The sequence below is a fragment of the Ictidomys tridecemlineatus genome, chromosome 10, assembly GCF_052094955.1.
Source record: "Ictidomys tridecemlineatus isolate mIctTri1 chromosome 10, mIctTri1.hap1, whole genome shotgun sequence".
NCBI lineage: Eukaryota > Metazoa > Chordata > Mammalia > Rodentia > Sciuridae > Ictidomys > Ictidomys tridecemlineatus.
Genome location: NC_135486.1, coordinates 124,323,824 through 124,347,615, shown reverse-complemented (window position 1 = coordinate 124,347,615; position 23,792 = coordinate 124,323,824). Strand labels below are relative to the sequence as shown.

General features: G+C 50.6%; 3 protein-coding genes and 1 non-coding gene across 9 annotated transcripts; 2 read left to right on the top strand and 2 right to left on the bottom strand.

The window, feature by feature from the left end:
- Nucleotides 1–489: 489 nt before the first annotated feature.
- Nucleotides 490–5,170, bottom strand: Cd2bp2 (CD2 cytoplasmic tail binding protein 2). Of its 3 annotated transcripts, none has more exons than XM_005323849.4 (7): nt 5,029–5,170; nt 4,373–4,476; nt 4,016–4,151; nt 3,716–3,873; nt 3,184–3,619; nt 2,995–3,101; nt 490–2,908 (listed from the first exon to the last, which is right to left on the bottom strand). In XM_005323849.4, exons 2-7 carry the CDS (start codon nt 4,448–4,450, stop codon nt 2,798–2,800), a joined length of 1,026 nt encoding a protein of 341 aa, XP_005323906.1. In that variant the 5' UTR covers nt 4,451–4,476; nt 5,029–5,170; the 3' UTR covers nt 490–2,797. The 3 variants fall into 3 exon arrangements, with proteins under 3 accessions (XP_005323906.1, XP_040133152.1, XP_013213411.1); XM_040277218.2 differs by having other exon boundaries at nt 5,015–5,039; XM_013357957.4 differs by lacking the exon at nt 5,029–5,170 and adding an exon at nt 4,628–4,937.
- Nucleotides 5,171–5,478: 308 nt separating this feature from the next.
- On the top strand, nt 5,479–14,509 carry LOC101959044 (uncharacterized). Its single transcript, XR_013426935.1, has 3 exons — nt 5,479–5,819; nt 6,243–9,411; nt 14,381–14,509. It is a non-coding gene; the product is annotated as an uncharacterized LOC101959044 (transcript).
- On the bottom strand, nt 7,016–17,817 carry Tbc1d10b (TBC1 domain family member 10B). 2 transcript variants are annotated; one of them, XM_005323850.5, is made up of 9 exons: nt 16,648–17,814; nt 13,778–13,877; nt 13,362–13,469; nt 13,163–13,269; nt 9,715–9,829; nt 9,529–9,594; nt 9,131–9,320; nt 8,642–8,796; nt 7,016–8,556 (listed from the first exon to the last, which is right to left on the bottom strand). In XM_005323850.5, the coding sequence occupies exons 1-9, from the start codon at nt 17,571–17,573 to the stop codon at nt 7,870–7,872; spliced, it is 2,454 nt and encodes an 817-aa protein (XP_005323907.2). In that variant the 5' UTR covers nt 17,574–17,814; the 3' UTR covers nt 7,016–7,869. The 2 variants fall into 2 exon arrangements, with proteins under 2 accessions (XP_005323907.2, XP_021581184.2); XM_021725509.3 differs by lacking the exons at nt 13,163–13,269; nt 13,362–13,469; nt 13,778–13,877 and having other exon boundaries at nt 16,648–17,817.
- A 142-nt stretch (nt 17,818–17,959) lies between these two features.
- Nucleotides 17,960–23,700, top strand: Myl11 (myosin light chain 11). Of its 3 annotated transcripts, none has more exons than XM_005323853.4 (8): nt 17,960–18,098; nt 21,424–21,462; nt 22,271–22,363; nt 22,604–22,679; nt 22,876–22,980; nt 23,071–23,149; nt 23,363–23,411; nt 23,504–23,700. In XM_005323853.4, the coding sequence occupies exons 2-8, from the start codon at nt 21,460–21,462 to the stop codon at nt 23,606–23,608; spliced, it is 510 nt and encodes a 169-aa protein (XP_005323910.1). In that variant the 5' UTR covers nt 17,960–18,098; nt 21,424–21,459; the 3' UTR covers nt 23,609–23,700. The 3 variants fall into 3 exon arrangements, with proteins under 3 accessions (XP_005323910.1, XP_040133154.1, XP_040133157.1); XM_040277220.2 differs by lacking the exon at nt 17,960–18,098 and adding an exon at nt 18,516–18,609; XM_040277223.2 differs by lacking the exon at nt 17,960–18,098 and adding an exon at nt 20,760–20,826.
- Nucleotides 23,701–23,792: the final 92 nt, after the last annotated feature.

The window sequence follows — 23,792 nt, the reverse complement described above, 5'->3', positions numbered from 1 at the left end:
ACATTGAATGCAGTGACACACACCTGTAATCTCAGGAGGCTGAGGCAGGAGGATCAAGAATTCAAAGCCAGCCTCAGCAACTTAGCAAGATCCTAAGCAACTCGGCAAAATCTTGTCTCTAAATTAAATATTTTTTAAAAAGGCTGGGGATGTGGCTCAGTGGTTAAGCACCCCTGGGTTCAATCCCAGGTACCAAAGTAAGTAAAAATAAATAAATAAAATTATAGCCATTAACTAGCTATATACCTTAATTAATTACACACATACACACACTCACACATTTTTGTTTAAAGCAAAGGGGTGCTCAGTGTGTACCTTGGGTTACAAGGCCCACATGGCAAGAAGCTTTCCCAATCCTAAATGCTAACAGAGTCGTATGGGGCCACAGGGAAAACTCTATTAGATGGCTTCCCAGGAGAGGCATGCAGCTGGGTGGGTGCATATTCATTTCCTATTGGGGCTGTATCAACTGACCACAAACTCAGAGGCTTAAAACAACACCAATTTATTCTTACACTTCTAGAGGTCAGAAGTCCAGAGTGGTTTTCACAGGGCTAATGTCATGTCAGGGAGCTGCATTTCTTGGTGGAAGTTCTAAAGAATGTTTTCTGCTTTTCCCAGCTTCTCCATGACATCTGCATCCCTTGACAAATGGCCCTTTCTTCTATCTCTGCAGCCAGTGGCATGAAGTCCTCCCCTCTCTCTTGCTGACCCTCATGACTTCCCTCTTTTACTCATAAATTCCACTGTGATTACATTGGGCTCACCTCAATAATTCAGGGTAATCTCTCTTCTCCAAATTAACTTTATCACATGTCCAAGTCCCTTTGCCATGTAAGGTAACATTGACACGTTCTGGAGTTAAGGACACAGTTAACTTTGGGGGCCATTATTCTGCCCAATTCACATCAGTGAGGTGGATTCAGGAGGCTATAAGGGGAAGGTGACGTCAATTTTGGATAGCTGGAGTCTGAGGTGCCTACAGACATCCAGAGAGAATTGCCCTTAGCCTCCACATATTCATCAAATACTGACTAGGCACCTCTTAGGAGCCATTGGCCTGTAAAGGAGAATACTGTTTCTTACAGTTTAAGAGACCTGCTTTTCACTTCTGAAGATTTTTTAAATCAATTACCTTTTAATCAATGACACAACTGTAACTGGCATCTTCTTTCTTGTTGACACTCAAAATATCCTACTGCCAATGGTTTCTTGGAGCCAAGGAAATTCTGATCTCAGCTGACACTGGAGGAGGCCTTATAGTACAAGTTGGAGGGCTTGAGAGAATATTAAATGGGCTGTGGGTATGGCTCAGTGGCAGAGCATGTGCCTAGTAATGTGGCCCTGAGTTCAGTGCCCCAGCCTCATGGGCAGAGGCAAGCCAGTATCCCCATCCAGTCTGGCCCCTATCTTTTCTAACTCTTAGCCAGGTTCTTGCTACCCTGGGGCTCCTTTTTATCTTGTGCTCTGGTGCTCAGATCCCTTGCAATTAACAGACTCCATCAGAGCCACACAATGCTCAGCTCTGCTGCCCCATCAGGGTGGAGGAACTGGCCTCTCTCCAAGTATGTCTCAGTCAAGGAGACAGGCCTGGTGGTTATCAGCTGAATGAAAACTTCTAAAAGACCAATCACCTAGGCTACAGGCCATCTCAATCAGTATCTCGGAGGAGAAGTGTTTTACAACTCCCCAATAAATTCCAATGGGCAGCCAAGATGGAAAAATGGAAAATCAATCTAAGTTGGTTCAAGTGAGGTGAGGTATAAGGCAGCACTGGTGGGGGTGAGGTCATTATATCCAGGCAGTAGAGTGATACCTGTCTCCTCCCACCAGCCCAGTTATCTACTTTCTCTAAGTACTAGTCCCGGGCAAGACATATGTGGGAGCCCAGGAAATGTAAGCTGTAGAGTCTCAAAGGCCAAGCAAAAAAGGCTTTGTGCCAAGAAAGGTCTGGGAAAGAAGCCCATTGGGTCTAGGCCAGCTTTCTTATTCACTGTATGACTTCCAGTAAGCTGTTGCCCCTCTCTGTGACTTTATAAAGCATGACTGGCCCAGGTGGACCTGAAAGGCCCTATAAGCGTCACACAGTACACAGTTCACACTTCACCCAAGTGCAGTGAGAACTACTACAAAAGATAGAGGAATCAGATTAGGAAAGGTATTGGTGCTTACCTCTGTGGGACTCTGGATGATCCTGACCTACCCATCCCACTTCTGTCTGACATCTAAGAAGATTAAGTGGGAAGACAGTGTGTAAGACTTCCTGCTCACCTTCAATAGGGTTCCAAAGTCTTCCAGATATTCCCACCCTCCAGCCCTAAAATCTCTGGTTCTGGGGCTCTATAACCTGGGAGATGTAAGGACAGAGAATCTGAGGTCCTGAAAGTCAAAGACCTAAAAACAGCAAAACAAGACTCCCCAGAAAAGACCGGAGAATAGAGTGTGAGAGATTCTTACATGGTGAGCAGAGTCTGGGTAGGCCACAGGACACCTGAGAGGTACCAGTTCTGCCACTGAGGGTGGTAAACAAAGGTGAGGTGGTCTAAGATATCAGAAACTTCCAAGGAGGAACTTCACGGAAGGAAACACTCAAGGACTGAAGCAAGGCCAAAGAGGCTATGAAAAAGGCCCCTGGCTTTTGGCCATTAGCACAGCCAAGGCCCTAATGCACACTCAACACTTTTATTGGGAAAGGGAAACTGAAAAGCAGCCTTCAGTATCCTCACTGCTTGAGGCAGCTGGGCCACCTCCACCAAGTCCAGGAAAGAAGGGACCACCAAATTGGCCCTCAGCAGGCTCAGGTGTAGAGGTCAAAGTCAATGCGTTTGGAGTTATAGAACTGACCACCAGGGGGGTCCAGCTTCCGACAATAAACACCATCCGGGAAGTAGCCTTCATTCACCCAGGTCTGCAGGAAGAGAGGACAGAACTGGAGAATGCCGACAGGAGTCAGGGAAGGGAGGGACAAGGCAGAAGGAGGTAGGAGGGGCTTACCTGCATCTGGGCACTAGTAAAAGGCCCATATAGCTCGGCATCTCCTGTGTTCTCCCACTTATATTCCCACATCACATCCACTAGACCATCTCCTGGTGATTCTGCTTCTAAAATAACAGGCAAAGCCATTTGGGCCTCAAGTGCCCTGCCTCCTGCCCACAATACCCCTCCTCTGCCCTTCAAGCTCACCTCCTTTCTGGGTAGGGGTCGGGGTCTCGAGCTCTCCCTCTGTTACTTCCTCAGCAAACATGTCCAGGGAGGGTGTAGGTATGGGGTCATGGGGTCCCTGAGTCCGGCACCCCAACCCCTTTAGACGCATAGCCAATCGCTCCCTTGTTTCCTGGTATACACCAAGGTTGCCTCGGGCCACCATCTGGTCGGCCAACCCAGAGAGCCGGTCTAGGCGCTGGGGGGAACTGGGCCTCCCAGGCCCCTTGCTGCCCCCTTTGCCTCCTCCTCGGGCCCCCAGACGCCTGAGTGCCCCAGCCACTGTCTCTCTTGGCAAGAGAAGCTCCAAAAGTCCCTCCAGGAGGGCTTGGGCACTCATTGGTGTTTGTCCCAGGCCATCCTCCTCCTCTGAGTCTGAGGCCTGGCGCTGATCAGGTGGCCGCTCCCTGATTTTCACCTGTAATAGAAATTATTACCCACCAACTGCCACTGGGGGCTTAGGCCCAGGACTTGCCACCCCCAGGCCTCAGCCATGCCAGCCCCTAGGCCACACCCAGTCAATGTTGTCCAGCCAGCTGTCACGGATCTGAGCATCCCGGTTCAAGAAGTAGTTGCCATCAGCATCAAAATGGCCTTCCTCCATCTCTTCCTGCAGGTTGAAAGGTGTGATCCGAACACCTCCTTCACTGGGGAGTGTGGCTGCTTCCTGACCTGGACCAAAGATACAATTGCTCTATGCTATGTGTGTAAAAGACAAGAGCGCCCTTTGCTCCACACTCCAAAAGCCCCTACTTGTCCCTCCAACAGAGTCAATTTTTTTTTTTAACACAATCAATTCTTGGATATAGCTCACCTTCTACATCCTCGGAGGCCAGAATGTCATATTTGCTGGATCCCTCTTCATCATCGTCTTCCTCATCACTGTCCAAGGAGTGTTTGCCTTTGAAGCGGCTCCCAGGACCCCCTGCCCCAGCCACAGGGTCCACTAGCTGTAAGCAAGAATCAGCAAGTTAGAAATGCAGATTACTGGCTAATTACCCATATACTCCAGGTTATGGTTCCAAGCTGAATATTTTCCAAACCTATTCCTCAAGAATGTGGAAAAACTTTTTTTTTTTTTTTGACATTTCTCACTCCCCAGTTCTTTCTCTTCAGGCTTTTAGTTCCTCTTTTCCCTTCATACCTCCCCACAAGAGTCTGGTCACCTCACCTTCTTCTTGGGAACACTGATTTCATCCTCCTCATCCTCATCGCCCACGCCCTGGAAGGTCACTTTCCTCTTTGGCATGATTGGGCAGAAGAACCTTTCTCCAGCTGAGCCAAAGGAAAGGATATGAAAGTAAGGGAAGGGGGGGGGCGGAGCTCAGCGCGAGTCGGCCCCCGGCGCAAAACAAACAAACAAACAAAAAAAAAAAAAAAAAAACAATGGCATATGCCAAGTCCCGTTTGGGAGGGGAGCACGTACAGAATCAAGAATCAAGAGTTGAAAGGGAGCTGGCAGCCAGGACATCCCCTTGAAATTTGGTTTGGCTTCTGAAAGAGTTAGTGAGGCAGAAACAGAAGGACAGAAGCGCTAAGGATGCCCCTGTGGACCCTATGGGGCCCCCCATGCCGGATGAAAGGAGCCAGGCTCCCCACGTCATCATCCCCATATCAGTCTAGCGCGACCCGGCTCGACTGTCTGGTGACACCCGGTCCCCACACCCGCAGCGTCCACAGAGCCCGGGCGGGCCCAGGACCTGGCGCCCTAGTCGCCCCGTTTCTCCTCTCGCTGAACTCCTAATTCCACGCGGCGACTCCCCCACCAAAAACTAGTCGGCCGGCAGAGCCATAGGGATTCAGGCACTCTCACCCGCTCGCGCTCACCTGGGAATCCAGGAGAAAAAGGAAAAAAAGGAAAGATGCTTTGGCCAGGGATACATCCGGGGTATCGGCCTCTATCACCCGGAAGAGGACTGCGGAAGGCGCCAGAGGAGGCCGGAAGTGGCTTCACTCCAGTCAGTGGATTAACTGCAAGAGCGGGCGGAAGTGCGCGGTGAGCGAGGGAAGACACCCTCGCTGTCTTCCCCGCCAGAAGTGACGTAATCCGCGTGGCTGTAAAGACCAGAACAGTGGATATAAGAACGCCTAAACCGTGACCCGGCACGAGGGACGACCGGAAGAGACTTTGGCTCACTCATACAACAGGAGAGGCTCTGGAGAGAATGTTGAGCGCATTCTACTTACAGGGGCGCCTAGGGTCTGGATGTAGGACAAGAGTCCGAGCAGGGACAGTGAATTCCTGCTTCAGTTTAAATTTTTGCAGGCACAGTTCGAGTCGCCCTTCCCCCAGGACTCTGCGCCCCTCACCATTTCATTATACTCTGGTTTCCCACTCCTAACGTCCAGCTGTCAGTCTTCTCATAGTCTGAAAGCCGCGGCCTTACTTTTGTCCGAGCGGAAGCCCTGCTCACCTAATAGCCCACCTGCGGGGCTTTAATGACCTTTGGGGTACTTTATGAACCTAGCTCCCTCTAGGACCCAGGGGAAGTCTTTTGCCCCACCCCTATTCCTTGGGCCAGTTCCTGGTTTCTTAGGTGAAAGAGCCATCATAGGAGAGGTGGCATTGGCACCGGTGCCCCATCCCTGGACAGAAGTCCCCGTTGCTCTCCTCTCAGGTAGGCCTAGAAAAGGACAACAGTTGCTAACAGCAAACCTGTAATTCCAGCGACGCTGGAGGCTGAAGCAGGATTACAAGTTGAAGACCAGCCTGGGCAAATTAGCGAGACCTTGTCTCAAAAAAAAAAAAAGGGATGTAGCTCCGTGATAGAGTTTCTTGGGTTCAGTTCCCAGTAACTACAGCTGCAGGAAGCAGCTCATCCCACCCCTTAGCTAACAAGGCCTGGTCACATCTGCCCAGGTGATTGGAATCTGGCCCCAAGAAGAGGTGGGAGGGATCTTGTCAGGACTACACCTGTTGCTATTGAGAACGGAGCCTCAATCTCCCTAGACCTAGATTGTCCAGGCAGAGCCTTCTGCAACTAGAAAGCAGCATGAGGCTCCCTCCAGGCAAACCAGGTGGACCACTTCTCTCTCCCCAGGGTTTTCTCCGTTTTGGATCACCATGAAACTACACCGAAAATCTGTGCTCAGTTTCTTCCATGAGTTCAGAACACAGGCACCAGACCAGGAGGGCATCTTGCTAAAGAAAGGAGCCCGAAACACCAGCTACCAACGCCGCTGGTTTATCCTCCGGGGAAATCTCCTTTTCTACCTGGAACACCAGGCAGACCACACACCACTGGGCCTTATCCTGTTGGAGAACTGCCAAGTGGAGCCATGCCTTAAGGCCACTGAACCCTATGCCTTTACCATACTCACCCCAGGGATACAGAGTGCATGTGGGCGGGCCTACAAGCTAGCAGCAGAAAACCAGGAAGAGCTGGAGGCTTGGCTCTGTGCCCTGGCTGGGGTGAGCTGGAGGCGACTGTATGGGCTGCTATCCCTGTTGGAAGCCCAGTATCAGGAGTTGTGCCAGGCAGCTGGCCAAAAACCCAACTCACACCTAAAGAACCGTGACTTTGTAGCTACTCTCAGTGCCCCCTCCTGCTTCCAGGAATTGCACGAGCGCTTTGGGAAGGAGATACGGATGCTGAAGGCAGTGCATAGAGGGCCCCAAGCCAGTGACAAAGGAGGCAGTAGAGCCCAAGCAAATCTGGAGCAGGAGCTTAACCAGTGTTTGTTGATCAGTGACTGAATGATGGACCAAAGGTCAGCAGACTGCTTCAGTAGAGACCCAGGTCCTGGCTCTCTCCTTCCTCCCTAATTCTTATCCCCCAAACCCCTTCATCAAATAACAAGGCGGGACACAGGCCCAGGTACAACAGCAGGTTCTTTTTCCGGTTCCTCAAAGCGTGGCATGGGATGGGAGATGAGACAGAAGAGAATGTAAACATTGGATTCCACCCCTTGGAGCTCAAGGGAAGACCCCTTACTCAAGAGCTTGAGGGTTGGAAGGGAACAAGATGAAGGAGGGGGGGATCCTGGTGAGACAAAGCAGAGGCCTGAGAATATAAAGCAAGGTGGGTAAGGGAGGAGAGCAGAATGAGCGTGGGAGGGGAAGTGGGGGACATTTCCTATTTCAGTGCATGTCCCCTTAAATAAATTGGAGTGCAGGAGAACTGAAAGACAAAAGACAGAGCGAGCACCCCCCATCCTGGGCCAACCCGGTCCTCTGTACATAATTACAACACAGAGATGTTCAGAAGTAGAATGAGGAGAGTCTTGGCCCCCAGAAAGGAAGTGGGGAAGACAGGCAGGGTCAAAGAAGGGAAAAGGAACCCAGCTCCACCTCATGAGTAAAGGGAGCCACTGGAGTGTAAGAATCTGCAGACTGCCAACTGCTATTGCCAAGAATCACCCTGTGGTGACCGGAGGCCAATCAGGACAGCACCTGGGAGGGGACCTCAGAGGGAACTGGCAGGAGTGACAGAGACCCCAGCTGGGTCTAACTGGAGGCAAGAGTCTCCAGACTTGGTCACAGCTGCTCCATGCACTGTGGCTGTCCTGGCTGTGTAGGTATCAGCAGCTGGCAAGGAGATGGGAAGTCAAGCCACTTTCCTCATAAAGAGGGACACCTGCTGAGGGGCTTGGGGAGCACCCCAGGCCAGTCCTTCTCTTGGCTGAGGGGAAAAGAGAGGGGCCATGCAGTTCAGCCCCAGGCAGAGGTCAGAAGTAAGCATCCTGCCGGGCTTCAGCTGCTGAGGACCTGTCCCCACCATCCTGGGGTGCTGGGGGCCCATCTGCCTTTCGACGCATTGAAATCTTCCGGCCTTGGCCCTTCTTCTCTTGCTTCTGCCTTTCCTTCTCCTGTTTCTGTTGCTCCTTCTCCTGTTTCTGCCTCTCCTTCTCCTGCTTCTGCTGTTCTTTCTCCTGCTCTTTTTCCCACTTCTGCCGCTCCTTCTCCTGCTTCTCCCGCTCTTTCTCCTGTCTCTGCCGCTCCTTCTCCCGCTCTTTCTCCTGTTTCTGCCGCTCCTTCTCCTGCCGCCTGGTTTCCTTGCTGGGACCCAGAGGGGTGCTGTTGCCAGTAGGTGAGGGAAGGGATGGATGCAGTCCCTCAGCAGTGACAACTGGCCCTGGGGCAGGCCCAGCACTGGCCCTGCGGGCAGGAGGAGGTGGGGAGGGGGCCCCTCCAGCTGCCCGGGAGCCTCGGCTCTTGAGGCCAGGGAGACTGAGTAGGCTGGAGGAGGGGCCCAAAGGTGGCTGTTGCCGCCTTCGCTCTTCATGGATGGCCCGGGAGCCATGTAGTCTCCGTGAAGGCCGATATTGTAGCTCTCCCCGGGTTTCCCTCCACTTCTTCAGCTGGGCTGCATTTTCTCGCTCAATTAGTGCTTCCGTCACTGGGAGGTTAGTTACCTAAACAAAGAGGAAATGGGTACCATAATGAAGATCATGGGAATGTGCTCAAGCAGGTAGGGGTGTGCTGAGGCTCAATTCCTACCTCGTGTACCAAGAAGTCCTCTTGCATGCACTGTTGGGGCAGGTTGCGCAGTTGCTCCATGGTTTCATACATGCCTTGGCAAGAACGAAGCTTCTCCACTGAGCCTAGTGTGTGTCGCAGCAAGACCAGGGCCACCCGGAAGATGATCTTAACACCTGCAAGATCAGAGAGGAGAACATGGGGGATCCAGGCCTGGGATCTCAGCCTGTCTCAATTATGAGGGACTTACAGACCCTATCTCTGTCTACTGTCAACCTTATAGCTGAGGAAATTGAGGTTCCAAGAAGGGAAATGAGTTGCAATGAGTATTATATTCCTGGGAGGGAGAGCAGGTTCTAGGTTGGTAACTTAACCAAGACCAGGCCTGTTGTTCCAGGCTGGGGAAACAAGTTCCTTTTGTCAGTGGTCTGCCAGAAATGTAACAGGACCATCTGGTAGCCACCATGCAAACCCCAGTTCCCTCATAAGCTTGGATGGCCATGGAAGTACCTTCACAGAAAAACATGTCCCAGACGCGAAGCACTGAAGCCCAAGGCAGGGTGCGGGCAAAGATGCACATGAACCATTCCGTCATGTAGAGCACAGGGTCAATGCGCTGTCGCCGTAGGTGCCGATGTGCCAGTGGGGAAGCCCGGCGCAAGAGTGCAAAAAAAATTTCTCCATCCAGCTGAATGGCTTCCTAGAGGTGGGAAGAGCCATGAGAAGAAGTCCAGCCTGCTATGGCACCCTTGAAGTAGAATCAACCCTGACAGGGGATCCTCATCTCAGTGGTAAGAGGCCCAGAGGAAAGGGATAGAAGGGCCAGGCAGGGTGTGGAAGGGCAAGGAGTTCCCTGCAGCCTTAAGGAAAAGTGACAGCCCTGATGCACCCAGCCTCCAGAAACTCACCAGCCCTGCACTGTAGTAACCAGGAAGATACTTGTCACAGATCTGCACCAGGCACCAAAACGCTTGCTGAGAAGGGCAAAAATAAGGAGGGAGGAGTGGGGCCTGAGAGGCATGGAGTAGGCAGCTCCCCCATCACCACTATAGGCCAAGATCCTCCCACCACCCAACCAGGACCACTGTGCTGACCTCAGCAGGCATGTGCATGAGCAGCACTGCAGCCACTGGGGCCTGGGCCTGGCAGTAGCCCTCATCAGGCCGGTAGATGGTGTAGGCCTTCAGAATTCGGTACAGGTCCTGTTGCCTGTGGGGATTGCAGAGGATGGCAGCTGCAGGAGTTGGAAGCTCTGTCCAAAACCAAACCTACTCCCAACAATCCCAGCCCAGACCTCTCCTACATCCAGTTCCAGATGAACCTTAGAGCTTTACCACCACATTCCTCTATCCACCTTCCAGGCCCTGCCTAACAAGCTTAAACCAAAGCTTCAGCCCACAATCAACATTCCAGGCACCAGCCTTCCACCCTCATCTGCACACCCTACATGTTCTCTACTGATTCCCCAGAACAGGCTGTGTTCTCTCCATCTGCCACCAACCAATTTTCAAGGTCATTTTCTCCAGGAAGCGTTCAACATCCACAGAATCAGCCTTCCTCTAGCGCTATCTGAATGTTTTTTATCACCCCAGAACAGGAGCTCTCTTGAAGCAAGGCCTGCCTTATCCCATCACACTGGATGTCATCAACTCTCCTCTGCACACCCAGTAGGTCCTGGTTCTTGGTGCAGGCCTGGAAGCTAAGTGTGCCTCAGAACTTTCTCTTGTTTCTGCATCAAAAAATATCTCTATCCTATACCTGCTCCACTTCCTTACAGATGCCCCTTTGTATTTGGGAATTCCATCCCCTCACTGCTACATCAGAAAAGAGTCTTCCTTATTCCCTATGGCTAAGTCACCAAGTCCGAGCAATGCTACATCCTGAATTCCATTCATGTCTGTTCTCTCTCTCTCCCTCCACCTCCACAGCCACTTCCAGCCTAGGCCTCCATCTCTTGCCCAGAAAAACGTAACAACCTCCCAGATCCTCTCACTACCTCCAGTCTCACACATAGACCTAACGCTGCCTATAATATCTTTGTCCCAAATCCATTCATGTATAACATTTGTCTTATCTGCATAGCACTCCTACTATTTAATATTTTTCCTCTACTTTGCAAAAGCAACCATGATATGACAAGTTTGATATGGTTATTTTACCTAATACATATTAAAATAAACACAGAACTTCCACAAGCTCCCACTCTATACCCACCCACCTGCCTGCTTCTGTGTCCCTGCCTTCTCCCCTGTTGCTATGGGTAAATTGTCTGTGATCCTGGCCAAGCACAGCCTTTCCAGTTGGGTTCTGGATCCCACCCCCATTCGCCTACACAGCTATCAATCCAGCAACACTGCCATCTCTCCTGCATCATCAATTTTTCTCTCACTACTGAACCATTCCCATTGACATACCAACATGCTATTACTTCTTCTTGTTTAAAAACTGTCCCTTGACCACACTGTCCCTCCTAATAGCACACTTTTTTTTTCCTTACCTAGTCAGCAAGACAGACTGTCTTCAGTTCCCACCTCCCACCCCCAATCCTCTCTGCAGGCTTTTACCCACTGCTGCATGAAAAACTGCTTCTATCAAGTCACTAATGACCTATATAGTATCAATGACCTGGATAGGTCAATTTTTAGGCTTGACTTACTTGACCCCTCAGCAGCATTCTCACAGCAGATCCTTGAAACCCTTCTTCACTTTGCTTCCAGGAATCACACTTTCCCAGTTTTCTTCCTGCCTCTCTAGCTTCATGTTCCAGTCTCCTTTACTGCTTCTTTCTCATCTTTCCATTTTCAAAAACACTGTAGCTTCTGAGCTCAATTCTTGGACCATTTCCTTTTGCATCTACACTTGCAGCCTTGGTGACCTCATCCAATCCCATGGGTAAGAGCCAGTCCCTCTCCATAAGGTGATATTCTCAATTTCCAATTTATCTCCAGTTTAAACTTCTCCTCTGAGGCCGGGCATGGTGGCCTACACCTGTAATCCCAGCAGCTTGGGAAGCTGAGGCAGGAGGATTGCAAGTTCAAAGCCAGCCTCAGCAATTTAGCAAGGCCCTAAGCAACTCAACAAGACCCTGTCTCTAAATTAAATATAAAAAAGGGCATTGGTTAAGCACCCCAGTATCAATAAATAAATAAACTTCTCCCCTGAAATCCAGACTTGTATAGATTATAGATCCAATTTAAAACTCCATCTGGGTGTTCAATGAGTATTTTAAAATTAACATTCCAAAACTGAGCTCCTAATATGCCCCCAAACCTATGTTTCCTCCAGTTTTCCCCATCCATGCTAGTCAATAGCAGCTTCATTCTTGGAGTCTCTCAGGCCAAAAACCAAGTGAGTACCCTTAACTCCTCTCTCACACATCACATTTAACCATTAACAAATCCTTTTGATTCTACCTTCAAAATAGATCCAGAATCCAACTACTTGTCCTCTTTACTTTCATTGCTACCATCCTATCTATCATCATCACTCCTGGATGGTCTGGTTTTGCCCTTGTCTCTGTATGGTCTGTTCTCAACACAGCAACCAGAATGATCCTCTTAAAACATTTAAGTCAGATGTGATCACTTTTGTAACCCCATCTCCACTCACATTCTCTATTCTCCTTTCTTGCTTTAAATTCTTCTTTAATACCACCACTTCACATATAGTACACTTTCCTTCTTTTTCTGATATAGTGCCCATTCCCACTAGAACAAACATACCCCATGAGGACCAGAGTTTTTGCCTTTTTGTTCACCTCCATCATTTATGATTAGAACAGTACAATAAGTATTGTTTGCTTGTTTTAACTCAATAGGTATTGTTAAAAGATGACCTATAGCCAGGTGTGGTGGCACGTGCCTGTAACCCCAGCAACTCGGAAAGCTGTGGCAGGAGGATCACAAGTTCAAGGCCTGCCTCAGCAATTTAACGAGACCCTGTCTCAAAAAGGACTGGGGATACAGCTCAGTGGTTAAGCACCCCTGGGTTCTAACCTCAAAGAGGAAAAAAAAAAAAAAAAAGATGTACTTATTGATAAAAAAAAAAAGTTCATCTGAGAATCTCTTGCATCTCTTGCATACTACTAGGGAGCAGCATACATATCATCTTGAGGAAGATTAGCCCAGAGAACAAAACTCCAAGTGCTCTGGCCTAATACTAAGAACTTGGCTGTTGATGATCTGGCCGTAAACTTCTTTTTCAGCCTCAGTTCTACCCAATCCCACTGCCCAGACACAACTGACACAACCCCCCAAGCAGGAAACCCCCACCTCACATTTCCCATCTATCCTTCAAAACCAAGCTCAATGCAACCTCTTCAATGTGCCCTTGATGTGCACACACACAAATACACAACAACATCAGACTAGAGTCTCCCTCCTGGAGGAGAGACTTCCTTTAACGTGACCTGACACCCAAAACATTAAAGATGACTCTTCTATAAGTCCTGGAGGGCAAGAACTGCTTTCAATCCAGTCTTATATCTACCTGGATCCTTCAACGAATATTTGTTGACTGATCCACATAGTCAGGCCACCTTACCCATGCCCCCCTCGAGCAGCAAACATCTCATGGAAAGGGAACTGGCGGTGCAGGTCTTTCTCAATCACATCCAGCCACTTGGGGTCCCCAGGGGCCCGTTCCAGCTCCTGTAGTGGGACAGCAGGGATTATCTCAGGATCTGGAGGAGCTGACACACCTTGCATAGCCACATGTCCCCATACCCTGGAGCTGCACGCACCTCAAATTTGCCCGGGTTCTGCTCCAGGAGTTCCTTGCTATTAGACAGGTATTGCCAGGCCTTGGCTCTGAGGGAGGAGGGGATCCCCTTCCGGCAGCGCAGTTTGACCTAAGGCACAGTGGCAGCCAGGGGGATAGCTTCAGAGGCTGGCACAGCCTTCGAGCTTTCCCCAGCAGTCCCTCAGACTCCCTGAGACAGTCCTCCAAATGTCAGATTTTACTCCACTGGACCTGGCCTGACCTTCTACTTAAGGCCTGACCTTCTACTTAAAGTTCTTCTTACCCCCAGGGCCCACGTACTACCTATCCCCAATGTGGTCCAGAGGGCACATATTATCAGTTTCCTGAGCTTCCAAGGAACACATGCCCTCCCCAACCCTTATATGTTACCCAGCCCACCACACAACCCTCTCAAACCTTCTGGAAACGCCGTGACAGCCACTTATCCCAGTTATTGAACATCTCCAGCCATTTGAGCTCCCGCTGCCGAGCCACATCCACAGGAATGGAGCTCTCTCTGCAGGATGGGGTAGGGGAGCATGGAAGGGGTCAGTAACAATAGTATAAAACCTGAGCTACTGGGAGAATTGAGCCGGTCACCTTACTAAGCTCAAATGATAAAATGGACTTCTTGTGAGCTACTAAAATCAGAATATTTGGTCATTTGGCCATCCAAGGCCCTAGTCATATTAATAGGGATTGCTTCCCTATAGGACCTCTATACAGAGGTCATGTTCAAAGCCTACCCATTTTTGGCAGGTCAAAATTTGAGGAACAAGTATAGAATAATTAAGTCACATTTTGCATAGCTTTACCACTTATTCATTGTGTGACCTTGGGCAAGTCACTTAATTTTTATAAGCCTCAATTTCCTCATTTATAAGGTAGAGAGAATAACAGTATCTACCTGAAGGAGTTTGTTGAAAGGTTATATGAAATAACACACAGCAAGAATCTAAATAATAGCAATTATTATCTATCAAATAAAAACACAAGATATGTACTTCTTTGTCTCCTTAGGAGCAACTGCCTGAATTTCATTCTTTCAGACTCTTGAGATCCCTTGGACCACCTGGGATTTCCTCTACCACCACCTCTCTGAAATCTCCCCAGGTTCCCAAATAAAGTCCTCATTGCCTTGTTTGCTCACCATTGTCAGAGTTTCTTACTAAAGTGCCCATCTGTCTTGAAACAGTTACTTGTAGCAGCCAGTACCAGAAGATACGAGAAAGAGCTCCAGTCTTAGAAAACAGATAGGCCTAAGCTCAGAACTTAGAAGCTGGGGAGTCTTGGCAATGATAACCTGTTTAACCTGAGTCTCTTCCTCAGCTATAAAAAGGGATGCTACCAGCTACAAAGTTATGAGGAGACTATTGAGAAAATTTATATAAAGTACACTGTTAAAGGGTCTCATTATAGTTTCTTTTGTTCCAGAAGTTCCTAAACAGGGACATCTCTCATTAATCTCTATCGTATGCAGTTCCAAACTCTACTAAGAGCTGGGAAGAGGAGGATACCTTTCTTCCCACAAGAACATCACACCTTAAGGGGAGATATGGAAATGCAATAACAAAGATGCACACAAGAGGCATGTAATTGCAGTGGGAGCAGTGGGTATCAGGGAAGGCTTCCTGTAGGAGAGGACATCTGAAGTAAATCATGATTGAATGGAAATGAGCAGGCAATGAAGGCTAGCAGATAGGACAGCCTGAAAAATGACAAGAAGTTCAGCAGTACCACAGCACAAAGTGCCTGAGGAGGAGTGGTGGGAAATCAGAACAGAGAAGCTAGCGTTCCTGGACAATAAGGGGCCTATGTGTAGGCTGAAGAGCTTAAACTTTACCCTATAGATGACAGGGAGCCATGAAAAACTTGAAGAGCTTTCAAGATAATGTGTGCCACAGCTAGCCTTGCCCCTCAAGAGAAAGTTTTCTCTGGCATGAAAGAAGAGACTTTGGAAAGACAAAATTACAAAGCAGAGAAAGAGCAACTAGCACAGTGCCTAGCACACAAAAAGAACTCTCTGAAATTTAATTCAACCCAAATTCCTTAGGACAGCCTGGAAAGAACCATTGGTCACACAGATCTACATTATTTGAGGGAGAGAATTTACTCACTGCTTTGTTTCTTCCTCTATAAGCTGAGTACAAACATGCACCCATAAGTGTTGAAAAGCACCAAAGTCAAACTTCAGTTACCTTCCCCTCATTGGACAAAGAATGTTGGTGCTTAATCAAAAGTTTCCTGATTTTTGTTAGCTTATACATCCTGTTTGCAATACCCAAAAGCCTTCCCCCACCCCCAACCCACAGTCATGACTAAATCCAATTCATTCTTCATGATTCAGACCATTTTCAGCTGAATTCCCAAACGAGGTAAGAGGCACCTTCCCCAGGTGTTTACAAAACCATATGATGAGCTCTGGGCTAAACCTGATTATATTGAAACCAACTGTTTAAGTTTTCATCTCTACCTCCAGATGAACTCTTTGAAAGGATTACTTTATCCTTAATATGCAGCACAGGGCCTTGCACCTGTGTGCTCAGGCAATACTGTAGGTGAACTGACCAGCAGGTTAAGGGGACACAGGAATAATGGGACAGGATACAGAGAGAGAAGGAAGAAGACAGAAGCCATCACACCCCCACTTCAGGAGTGACTCAGGCCCCTGGAAGGAACTAGGAAAGAGTAAGGCGGGCTGGGGAGATGAGGAAATGGGGAAGAGGCTTTCCCCACCCCCTTTCCTTCAGTGAAAACAAGACAGACTGTCCTGTTTCCCAGAGGGGCCCTGCCTTCAAGGTCTCCCCTCCATCCAGACTTCCCCACCTCACTATGCAGAAGGAGAAAATGCCTGCATCCCTCCAGACTCTGCCCACAAGTGACCAAAGGTCAATACCAAAACCCCCTGCCCAAGTAACTTTCCATAATATATAGCATGTAGCTGGAGTTTCAAATCAAGGAGCTGGGATGAGTTTAGGTATCATTTCATTCAACCCTTCTGAGGAGGAAACTGAGGCACAGAAACCGGGACACCACTAGCTCAAGGACACACAATGCACCAAAGCAAGGTCTAGGCTTAAACTCAGCTGTCCTGACTCCTGGGTCCAAAACTCGAATATGCCAGTGTCACAGAAATCCCAGGATGCTCTAGGTGCCACAGCTCCCTTTAACCACCCCCTGGATCCTCAGAAGAGGCTGGGCAGCCAGAGCCAGGCCAAGGTGTATCATTTCCCCTCCCCCAACCTGTTTCCCCAGGTAGTCCCGCAGGGTGCCCACTGAGTACTCACAGGCTGCCCGAGTACTGGCTGCCCCCAAGGAAGCCATACTTGTCCGTCTTGCGCAGGGCCAGCCCATTTATCTCCGAGTCTGAGCCCATGGAGCTCACATCATCTGCCAAGGACTCCAAGGTTCCAGACATTAGGCTCACAGAGTCCAAGTAGCTCAGGGTGTCCGGGGCCTGCCCTCGAGGCCCAGAGATGCCAGGTCCCAGGCTGGACGTGGAGCCCAGATCTTGAGAGTTTTCAGCAGGCTCTGGAGCTGGGGTCACTGTCACGACCGCTACCGGAGCTTCACACGTCCCCGGAGGGCCTGTACCAGGCCCTGAGGGGTCCTCAGGAGCCTGTCCTGCTGATGCTGATGTTGCTGTTGCACCTCCATGTCCACTTGTCACCTGTCCTGCTGCACCCCGTGCAGTCACTCCTGAGGCCACTGTGGTTCCTGGCTTAGGGGCAAGCGGAGGTTTGGCGGTCAGGGCCCCAGGTGCCGTTCTGGAAGGGGTCCTGGTGGGGGTCCCAGTGGAAGTTCCTGGTCCTGGAGCTGGTGAGGTTCCAGCCTCCTCCGTCTTCGGAGAGTCTGCACCTGAGGCCAAAGCCATGGACGTCTCGGCTCCTGCTACTGCAGCCGGCATGGGGAGCTCTGGGTCGGGGGGTACCTGCGTCTCCGGGGCTTCAGGTGAGGCCTCCAAAGCAAGCACCCCCACCGAGCTAACTGCGACCTCTGGAGCCAAGATCGGGGCCGGCCCCGGGACCCAGGCGGGCCGCGCCTCCCCGGGGGCCACCAGGGTGACAGGGGCCGAAGTGGCCGTAGTCACTGGCGGTCCCGAAGCCACCACCACGACGGGCCCGGCCCTGGAACTCCGGGGCGGTGGCGATGGGGCCGCGGGGGCACCATGACGGCGCGGCGGGGCCACCAGGGGCGCCCGGCCCGTCTCCATAGCCGCGGGCCGCCCCTCACATCCCCCCCGCCGGGGAGGCCGCAGAAGGCGCCGCCCCTCAGGCCGCCGGAGCCGCCCGTAGGGAAAGGGGAGAGGGCGAAGGGCGCGGCTCGGCGCGCGCCGGAGGCGGGGCGGCGCGCGGGAAGCAGCCGGGAGAGCGAAGGCGGGGCAGGGGTCTGGGGGCGCCCAGCGCCAGGGTCTTGCTCGTGCCCTCTCACCCCCTCGCGCGCTCTCGCCGCCGCCCCCTCCCTCCCGCTAGGGGCGAGCTGCCGACGCCGCGCTTGCGCACACGATGCAGAGCCGGCGGAGCCGCTAGCGTCTCTGCTTTCCACGCCTGCGCGCGGGTCGGCCCATCGCGCCCCTTTTTTCTCCCGCCTCCTCAGAGGACTTGGACGAATAATAGGAGAGAAGGATCTGGGTTCCTGCCAATCGATGGAGGAGTGGGTGGAGTTGGAGGCGGGGAGGGGGTGGGTATTCTGGAAAGAGGAAACGGAGAAGGCAGACGGCTATAAGACCAATCAGACGGTGAGTAAGGGAAATAGGCGGGACCAAGGAAGTAACCAATAGAAAAGCCGGGACCTGAACCTCCTGGCCAATAAACATGGGTGAAGAGTGAACGACCACGGAAGGGCGGGGAAGGAGGCAGGGCTGTGAGGTTTGAAGAGGGGCCTGACAGCGTTCTGGCTAATAGGAATGATCAAAAGGGAGCCAATGAAAAGAGGAGTAAGCGGTCAAATTAACAGTGACATCTATTTGGGCGGTGACAGACAGCATCCACAGTCAATAGAAATAGCTGAGAAATTCTTTAGGTCTCCCAAAATGGTCAGAAAGGAATGAGAGTTGAGGGAAGGCGGGCCAAGCTTGCGATTTATTAGCCTTGTCAGCCAATAATTGTTTTCTTCCACTTTGCCAACAGTGAAGAAAGATAGATAGCTGTATCAGCCAATGGTAGCATTGAAGGGGCAGGGATGTTTCCCAGCAGGCGGTACCAGCCTAGTGACAGTCCGTGACAACCGGAGACAAGCGCCAGAGGGGGGTAACAGTTGGTGACAGCGCAGAGAAGGGGCGGCGGGGGGGGGGGAGTATGAGTGTGGCTCTTAACAAATAAGAGTGCCACGCTGCCCTTCCTGTGTCCTTTCTGGGACCCCATTATTCATTGAGCTCTTGAGTTCTCCTCTCTGGTGGTCTCTGAGGCTCTGAACCCCACCATGGATCCAATGCCCTGATCCAGTACTCTCCACCTCGCTATCCCTAATTCGACTATTCGAGTTCCCAAATTTTCAAGAGGCCCATCTCTCCACACCTTCCATTTCCTGTAGGAATCCCAAGCCCTAACTCCCTCTTTTCAGCTCCAATCTATCTGAGCTCCTCCCCAGGTCCCAATTCCTCAGATCTCATCCCTCTGGGTGCTCCCCCAAATCTATGAATCCCCAGTATCATAATCTCCCCCATGTGTTCCCATTCTTTGAGGAATCCAGGACTCCAGTCCTACCCAATCCCTTTCCCTCATTGTCTCATCTGTGTTCTTCATTTTCTGCTAAGAACCCCAATCTCATAAGCTTCTCTAAGTTGCCCTTAGACCACAACATGAAGACCTAATCTTATGTTCTCCAACCTGCCAACTTCTAAATACCCACCTCACTCTGACCACCATTCTCCTGAGCCCCAGAGTTAGATGGCCTCAATATCCATACAGCATCTAATATCCTGAATTGCAGTCAGACCTAGCTCCCAATTTCCCAGTTCTTGTTTTCTGAGGCTCCTTACTCCTAACTCAGACCCAGAACCTGTGAACACCCTTTCAGTGTCTGATCTCTTTTTTTTTTTTTTTTTTTTTTGTGATGCTGGGGATTGAACCCAGGGCTTTGTGCATGCTAGGCAAGGAAGCACTCTACCAACCGAGCTATATCCCCAGCCCTCTGATCTCCTTCTTAACCTCCCAGGCTTGACTTAAGCTTCCTGAGTACTCCCCCCACCCCCACCAATCCCCTTTTTGGATTCCTCACCTCTCAGAATCTACTAATAAGTGGGCTCCTCCCTGGCCAGAACCCCCATGGTAACCATATAAGGTGTGTCAGCTGCCATCTGAAGCAGGGGAGGGAACAGATCAGGAAGCCAAGGGCAGCTGCTAAGTTTAGGGTGGCTCCTTCTCCCTTCTTAGAGACAACAGGTGGTAGGCCCCAGTGCCCAGAAAAGAAAATGTCTTAGAGGCATTGGCATGGGGCTGGAGGAGGGGGGAAGGGCAGAGGCACCTTCCTCAGGACATCAGGTCCTAAAGAAGGAGGAAGAGTATGAAATGGGTATCCTTCCAAACCTGGGGCTTCCTCTACCACCATTTCCCCAGACATCCATCCATTGCATGGTGGGAACTGGGCACTGAGGCCTAGAGGTCTGGGAAAGGTCAGTCAGCCAAGGAGGTTCTTGCCTAGAATGAAGAAAGAAGCCACTGGCCATTCCAGTTGCCTAGGAGGAAATGAAAGTGGTAGGCAGCTTCCCTCTTGGTTTCTTTGACTCCCCTCCTCTGAGGACCAGCCTCTACACAGGTACCCAGAAAAATGATCTAGAATCATACTAGACCACATCCTTCTGCTTCAAATCTTTCCATGCTCTCCTGGCTCTCCATTCTTACCTGGCATTGAAGGTCCTCCAGTGCCTGGTCACCAACTCCTTGCATCCTCTGTATAGCCTCATAACAACTGTGGCAACCTGAACATCTGATCTTTCACTGTCCAGGCCTTTGCCCATGGCATGTCTCTTGTCTAGCCTGCCTACCCTTCCACTTTCACCTGACTTGCTTCCTCTGGCCTTTAGTAAGCCATTCCTATACTCTTAAGACAGGGTGCTATGCCCTCTACTTCTGGGCTCCTTACCAGATGATATGTTATTCTTTGCATTTATTCCTATAGCTAGACTACAAATTCCACCAAGGCAGAGCCTAGTTGTTAATTTTAATGCAACATCTGTGGGATAAGAATTATGTTTCTTTCCATTTTATAGAGAGGAAACCAAGGCCCAGGGGGTTGACACACAAAGCCTGAGACCACAGAGAATCTTTCACAAAATTTCCCCTCTTCTTTTATTGATTGATTGATTTGTTTATTTGGTACTAAGGATTAAGCCAGGGGGTGCTATACAACTGAGTTATAATTTTTTTATATTTTTTTCTTCTGAGACAGGGACTTGCTAAGTAGTCCAAGCTGGCCTCAAGCTAGCAATCTTTCTACCTCAGCCTCCTGAGTAGCTGGGACTACAGGTGTGTGCCAGCATGCGCAGCCTCCCCTCTTCATAAAAGGTTGTGAGAGAGCTTCCTGAGACTCCTGTTTCCACAGATGGCTCTCTCCCAACTTTAAGCTCTGCCATCACCCACATACCCACACAAACTTGACTATGAATCCCACAATATGGGGTGAAGCAACAAGCATACCCCCAAAGCCCAGCACACTATTTGGCACATTGCAGATACTCAATACATGTTTACTGGGTTTAGATTTGAGTCTACCCCATCCAAGGGCAGAGGGGTACAGGGGTACTCATTTCTCTCCCAGAACTAAGCCTTAGCTTGGGCTCACTCTGAACTCTGGCACATTCCAGGCCCCTTCTGGGAGAAAGATCATCCCTTCCTGCCTAGGTCCTAAGGAGACCTGCATCCCAAGACCCACTCCCTCCTCCCTCTGTGTGCTCCAGCTGCTGCTGGCCCTCCAAGAAAGGAGAGTCTCTGAGCCGGGCTATTTTGGTATCTGGGGTGGGCACCCGCAGGGCTAAGGTTACCCTGGTATGCTAAGGGCTCCCTGGGGCAGGACTATATAACCCCAGAGGGACTACGCCAGGCTGACTCTCTGCTTCTTTCCAGCTGGAGCCACTGCCTTGCCCCCAGGAGACCTAAGACATGGTAAGTGAGAATCCCCAACCCCTGGCCAGATCCATTAGACTTAGGGCAGCCTCACCCTTTGGAAAACAGTAGCAATTTTCCAATCCAACAAAAGATAAAAAAAAAAAAAAAAAAAAAGAGTCCTCACTTCCTTGGTATCACTATTGAAAAACAGATAGATGGCCTAAAGGATCCAACCAATGATAATCTGCCCAGATATTCCACTCTTAGGTTTCCAGGCCCTTTCAAAGCCAGTTCCATCACCTCCTGTACTCCATCTTCCTAATGTTCTGGGACCAGCCAGATGAGGATTCTCACTCCCATTTTATAAATGAGAAAGTAGAGGTTCAGACAAAGAAAATGAGTGGATCAGGCCCAAACAGCAAACCAGGAATTGAAGGATGCAGGCTGGGGGTAGTCTGAAGTGAGAAAGCTTTTACCTATTGGGTAGGATGGAAGTATGGGACCCAGGAGCTGCAGATGGAAATTCAGGGGATACAACTAAAAAAGTCCCTCAGCCAAGAAGTCCCAAGGGAGGGAAAAGTTACTTTAGAAGAAGGGATTCAAGGATCTCTGAATCTAGCTGGGCATGGTGACATAAACCTGTAGTCTCAGCTACTTGGTAGGCTGAGGCAAGATTCCTTGAGCACAGGAGTTTGAAAGCAGCCTGGGTAACATACCCCTGTGTTATACATGCTTACTGGGTAACATACTTCATCTCAAATAGCCAAACAAAACAATAACAGTGAACACTGGGTCTAATCCATTGCCTGCCAGAGAGGTCTAGGGACTGGCCAATGGACCTCCTTGTCCAAACTTCACCCCTCAGGCACCTAAGAAGGCCAAGAGAAGGGCAGCAGCAGAGGGGAGCTCCAATGTCTTCTCCATGTTTGACCAGACTCAGATCCAGGAGTTCAAGGAGGTGAGTGGGGAAGGCTGGAAGCTGAAAGCTGACCAAAGGCACCCCTGCCATCACCCACAACCCCCTCCCTGGAATGTGCACCTGTTAGGGGGAGGGAAAAGGTTTAGAATTCCTTCTTCCCCTCCCCGCTTGGGGTGGGAGAGAACAGCTGGCAGGAGGCCAGAATCTGATATGTCTGGGGTGGGGATGCTGAAGCCAGGCCATGGGGAAACTCATCTCTCCCCACCCTGCCCTCCACAGGCCTTCACTGTAATTGACCAGAACCGAGATGGCATTATTGACAAAGAGGATCTTCGGGACACTTTTGCAGCCATGGGTGAGTCCCACAAATACTCAAGATGGTGGTCGGGGGAGGGTAAATTTTCAATGACCTTGGGTTCCAACCCCATCAACTCCATCTTGGGCTTCAATCTATGTTGTAAAAAATGGGCAGGATGGTCTAAGTTTATGGGAATGCACAGCCCTTGCCCCAGGACCCAACTTCCACCCCTGCTTCCCCGAACCCCCTTCAGGCCGCCTCAATGTGAAGAATGAGGAGTTAGATGCCATGATGAAGGAAGCCAGTGGGCCCATCAACTTCACTGTCTTCCTGACCATGTTCGGGGAGAAGCTCAAAGGTCAGTGAGGTGTCCTGGGTCCACGGCCCCAGCTGCCCCTTCCCAGACCTCTAGGGACCCTCCAGGCTCATGTTCCCCCTGACCCCTCAGGTGCCGATCCCGAGGATGTGATCACTGGAGCCTTCAAGGTCCTGGACCCTGAGGGAAAGGGTACCATCAAGAAGCAGTTGTAAGTAGCCCCTTTCAGTTGCTCCCATCCAGAAAGCCAGTAAGGGAAAAATAGGACTGGGCAATAGAATTACATTTCACAGCAAATAGTGGGGAAGGACAAAAGCAATCGGGGAGGCCAGAGTGTTCTGGAAACCAGTGAAAACGAGGATAAAGTGAGAGGGAGTGGACAGGAATCGGGGACCCAATCTTAACTCCTCCTGTCACCTTTCAGCCTGGAGGAACTGCTTACCACCCAGTGCGACCGCTTCACTCCAGAGGAAGTGAGTTGGGGAGTGGTTGGGAGAGGCTACGGGACGGGGGAGGGGGAGCACTGGGACCGGTTCGAGATGCCCGTGCGTGCGTTCTCCCGCAGATCAAGAATATGTGGGCAGCCTTCCCCCCTGATGTGGGCGGCAACGTAGACTACAAGAACATCTGCTACGTCATCACGCACGGTGACGCCAAGGACCAGGAGTAGAGGATGTTCTTAGGCTTCTAGCGGCCTAGGCTTCCAGCCAGTCGGTCCCACACCCCGATTCCCAATAAATTTCAACTGGTCTTTGTTTCTTATGGGCGGCGCCTTGTGTTTATGTGAGAGGGACTCAGGTAGGAGGCTGGGCGGAGACACTACCCAGCAGGAAGGGAGTGTCCAACAAATGAAT

Coding starts and splice junctions, on each gene's coding strand:
- Tbc1d10b (XM_005323850.5), bottom strand. CDS start 17,573: ATGGAGACGGGCCGGGCGCCCCTGGTGGCCCCGCCGCGCCGTCATGGT. Junction 9,830..13,162: donor GCTGCTCGAGGGGGGCATGG/GTAAGGTGGCCT, acceptor CAATCCCCACAG/GCAACAGGACCTGTACCGAA. Junction 8,797..9,130: donor GGACATGTTTTTCTGTGAAG/GTACTTCCATGG, acceptor CTGATCTTGCAG/GTGTTAAGATCATCTTCCGG.
- Myl11 (XM_005323853.4), top strand. Junction 22,364..22,603: donor AGATCCAGGAGTTCAAGGAG/GTGAGTGGGGAA, acceptor TGCCCTCCACAG/GCCTTCACTGTAATTGACCA. Junction 22,981..23,070: donor GTTCGGGGAGAAGCTCAAAG/GTCAGTGAGGTG, acceptor CTGACCCCTCAG/GTGCCGATCCCGAGGATGTG.
- Cd2bp2 (XM_005323849.4), bottom strand. CDS start 4,450: ATGCCAAAGAGGAAAGTGACCTTCCAGGGCGTGGGCGATGAGGATGAG. Junction 3,620..3,715: donor GGCTGGACAACATTGACTGG/GTGTGGCCTAGG, acceptor TTTCTATTACAG/GTGAAAATCAGGGAGCGGCC. Junction 2,909..2,994: donor TTACTAGTGCCCAGATGCAG/GTAAGCCCCTCC, acceptor CTCTTCCTGCAG/ACCTGGGTGAATGAAGGCTA.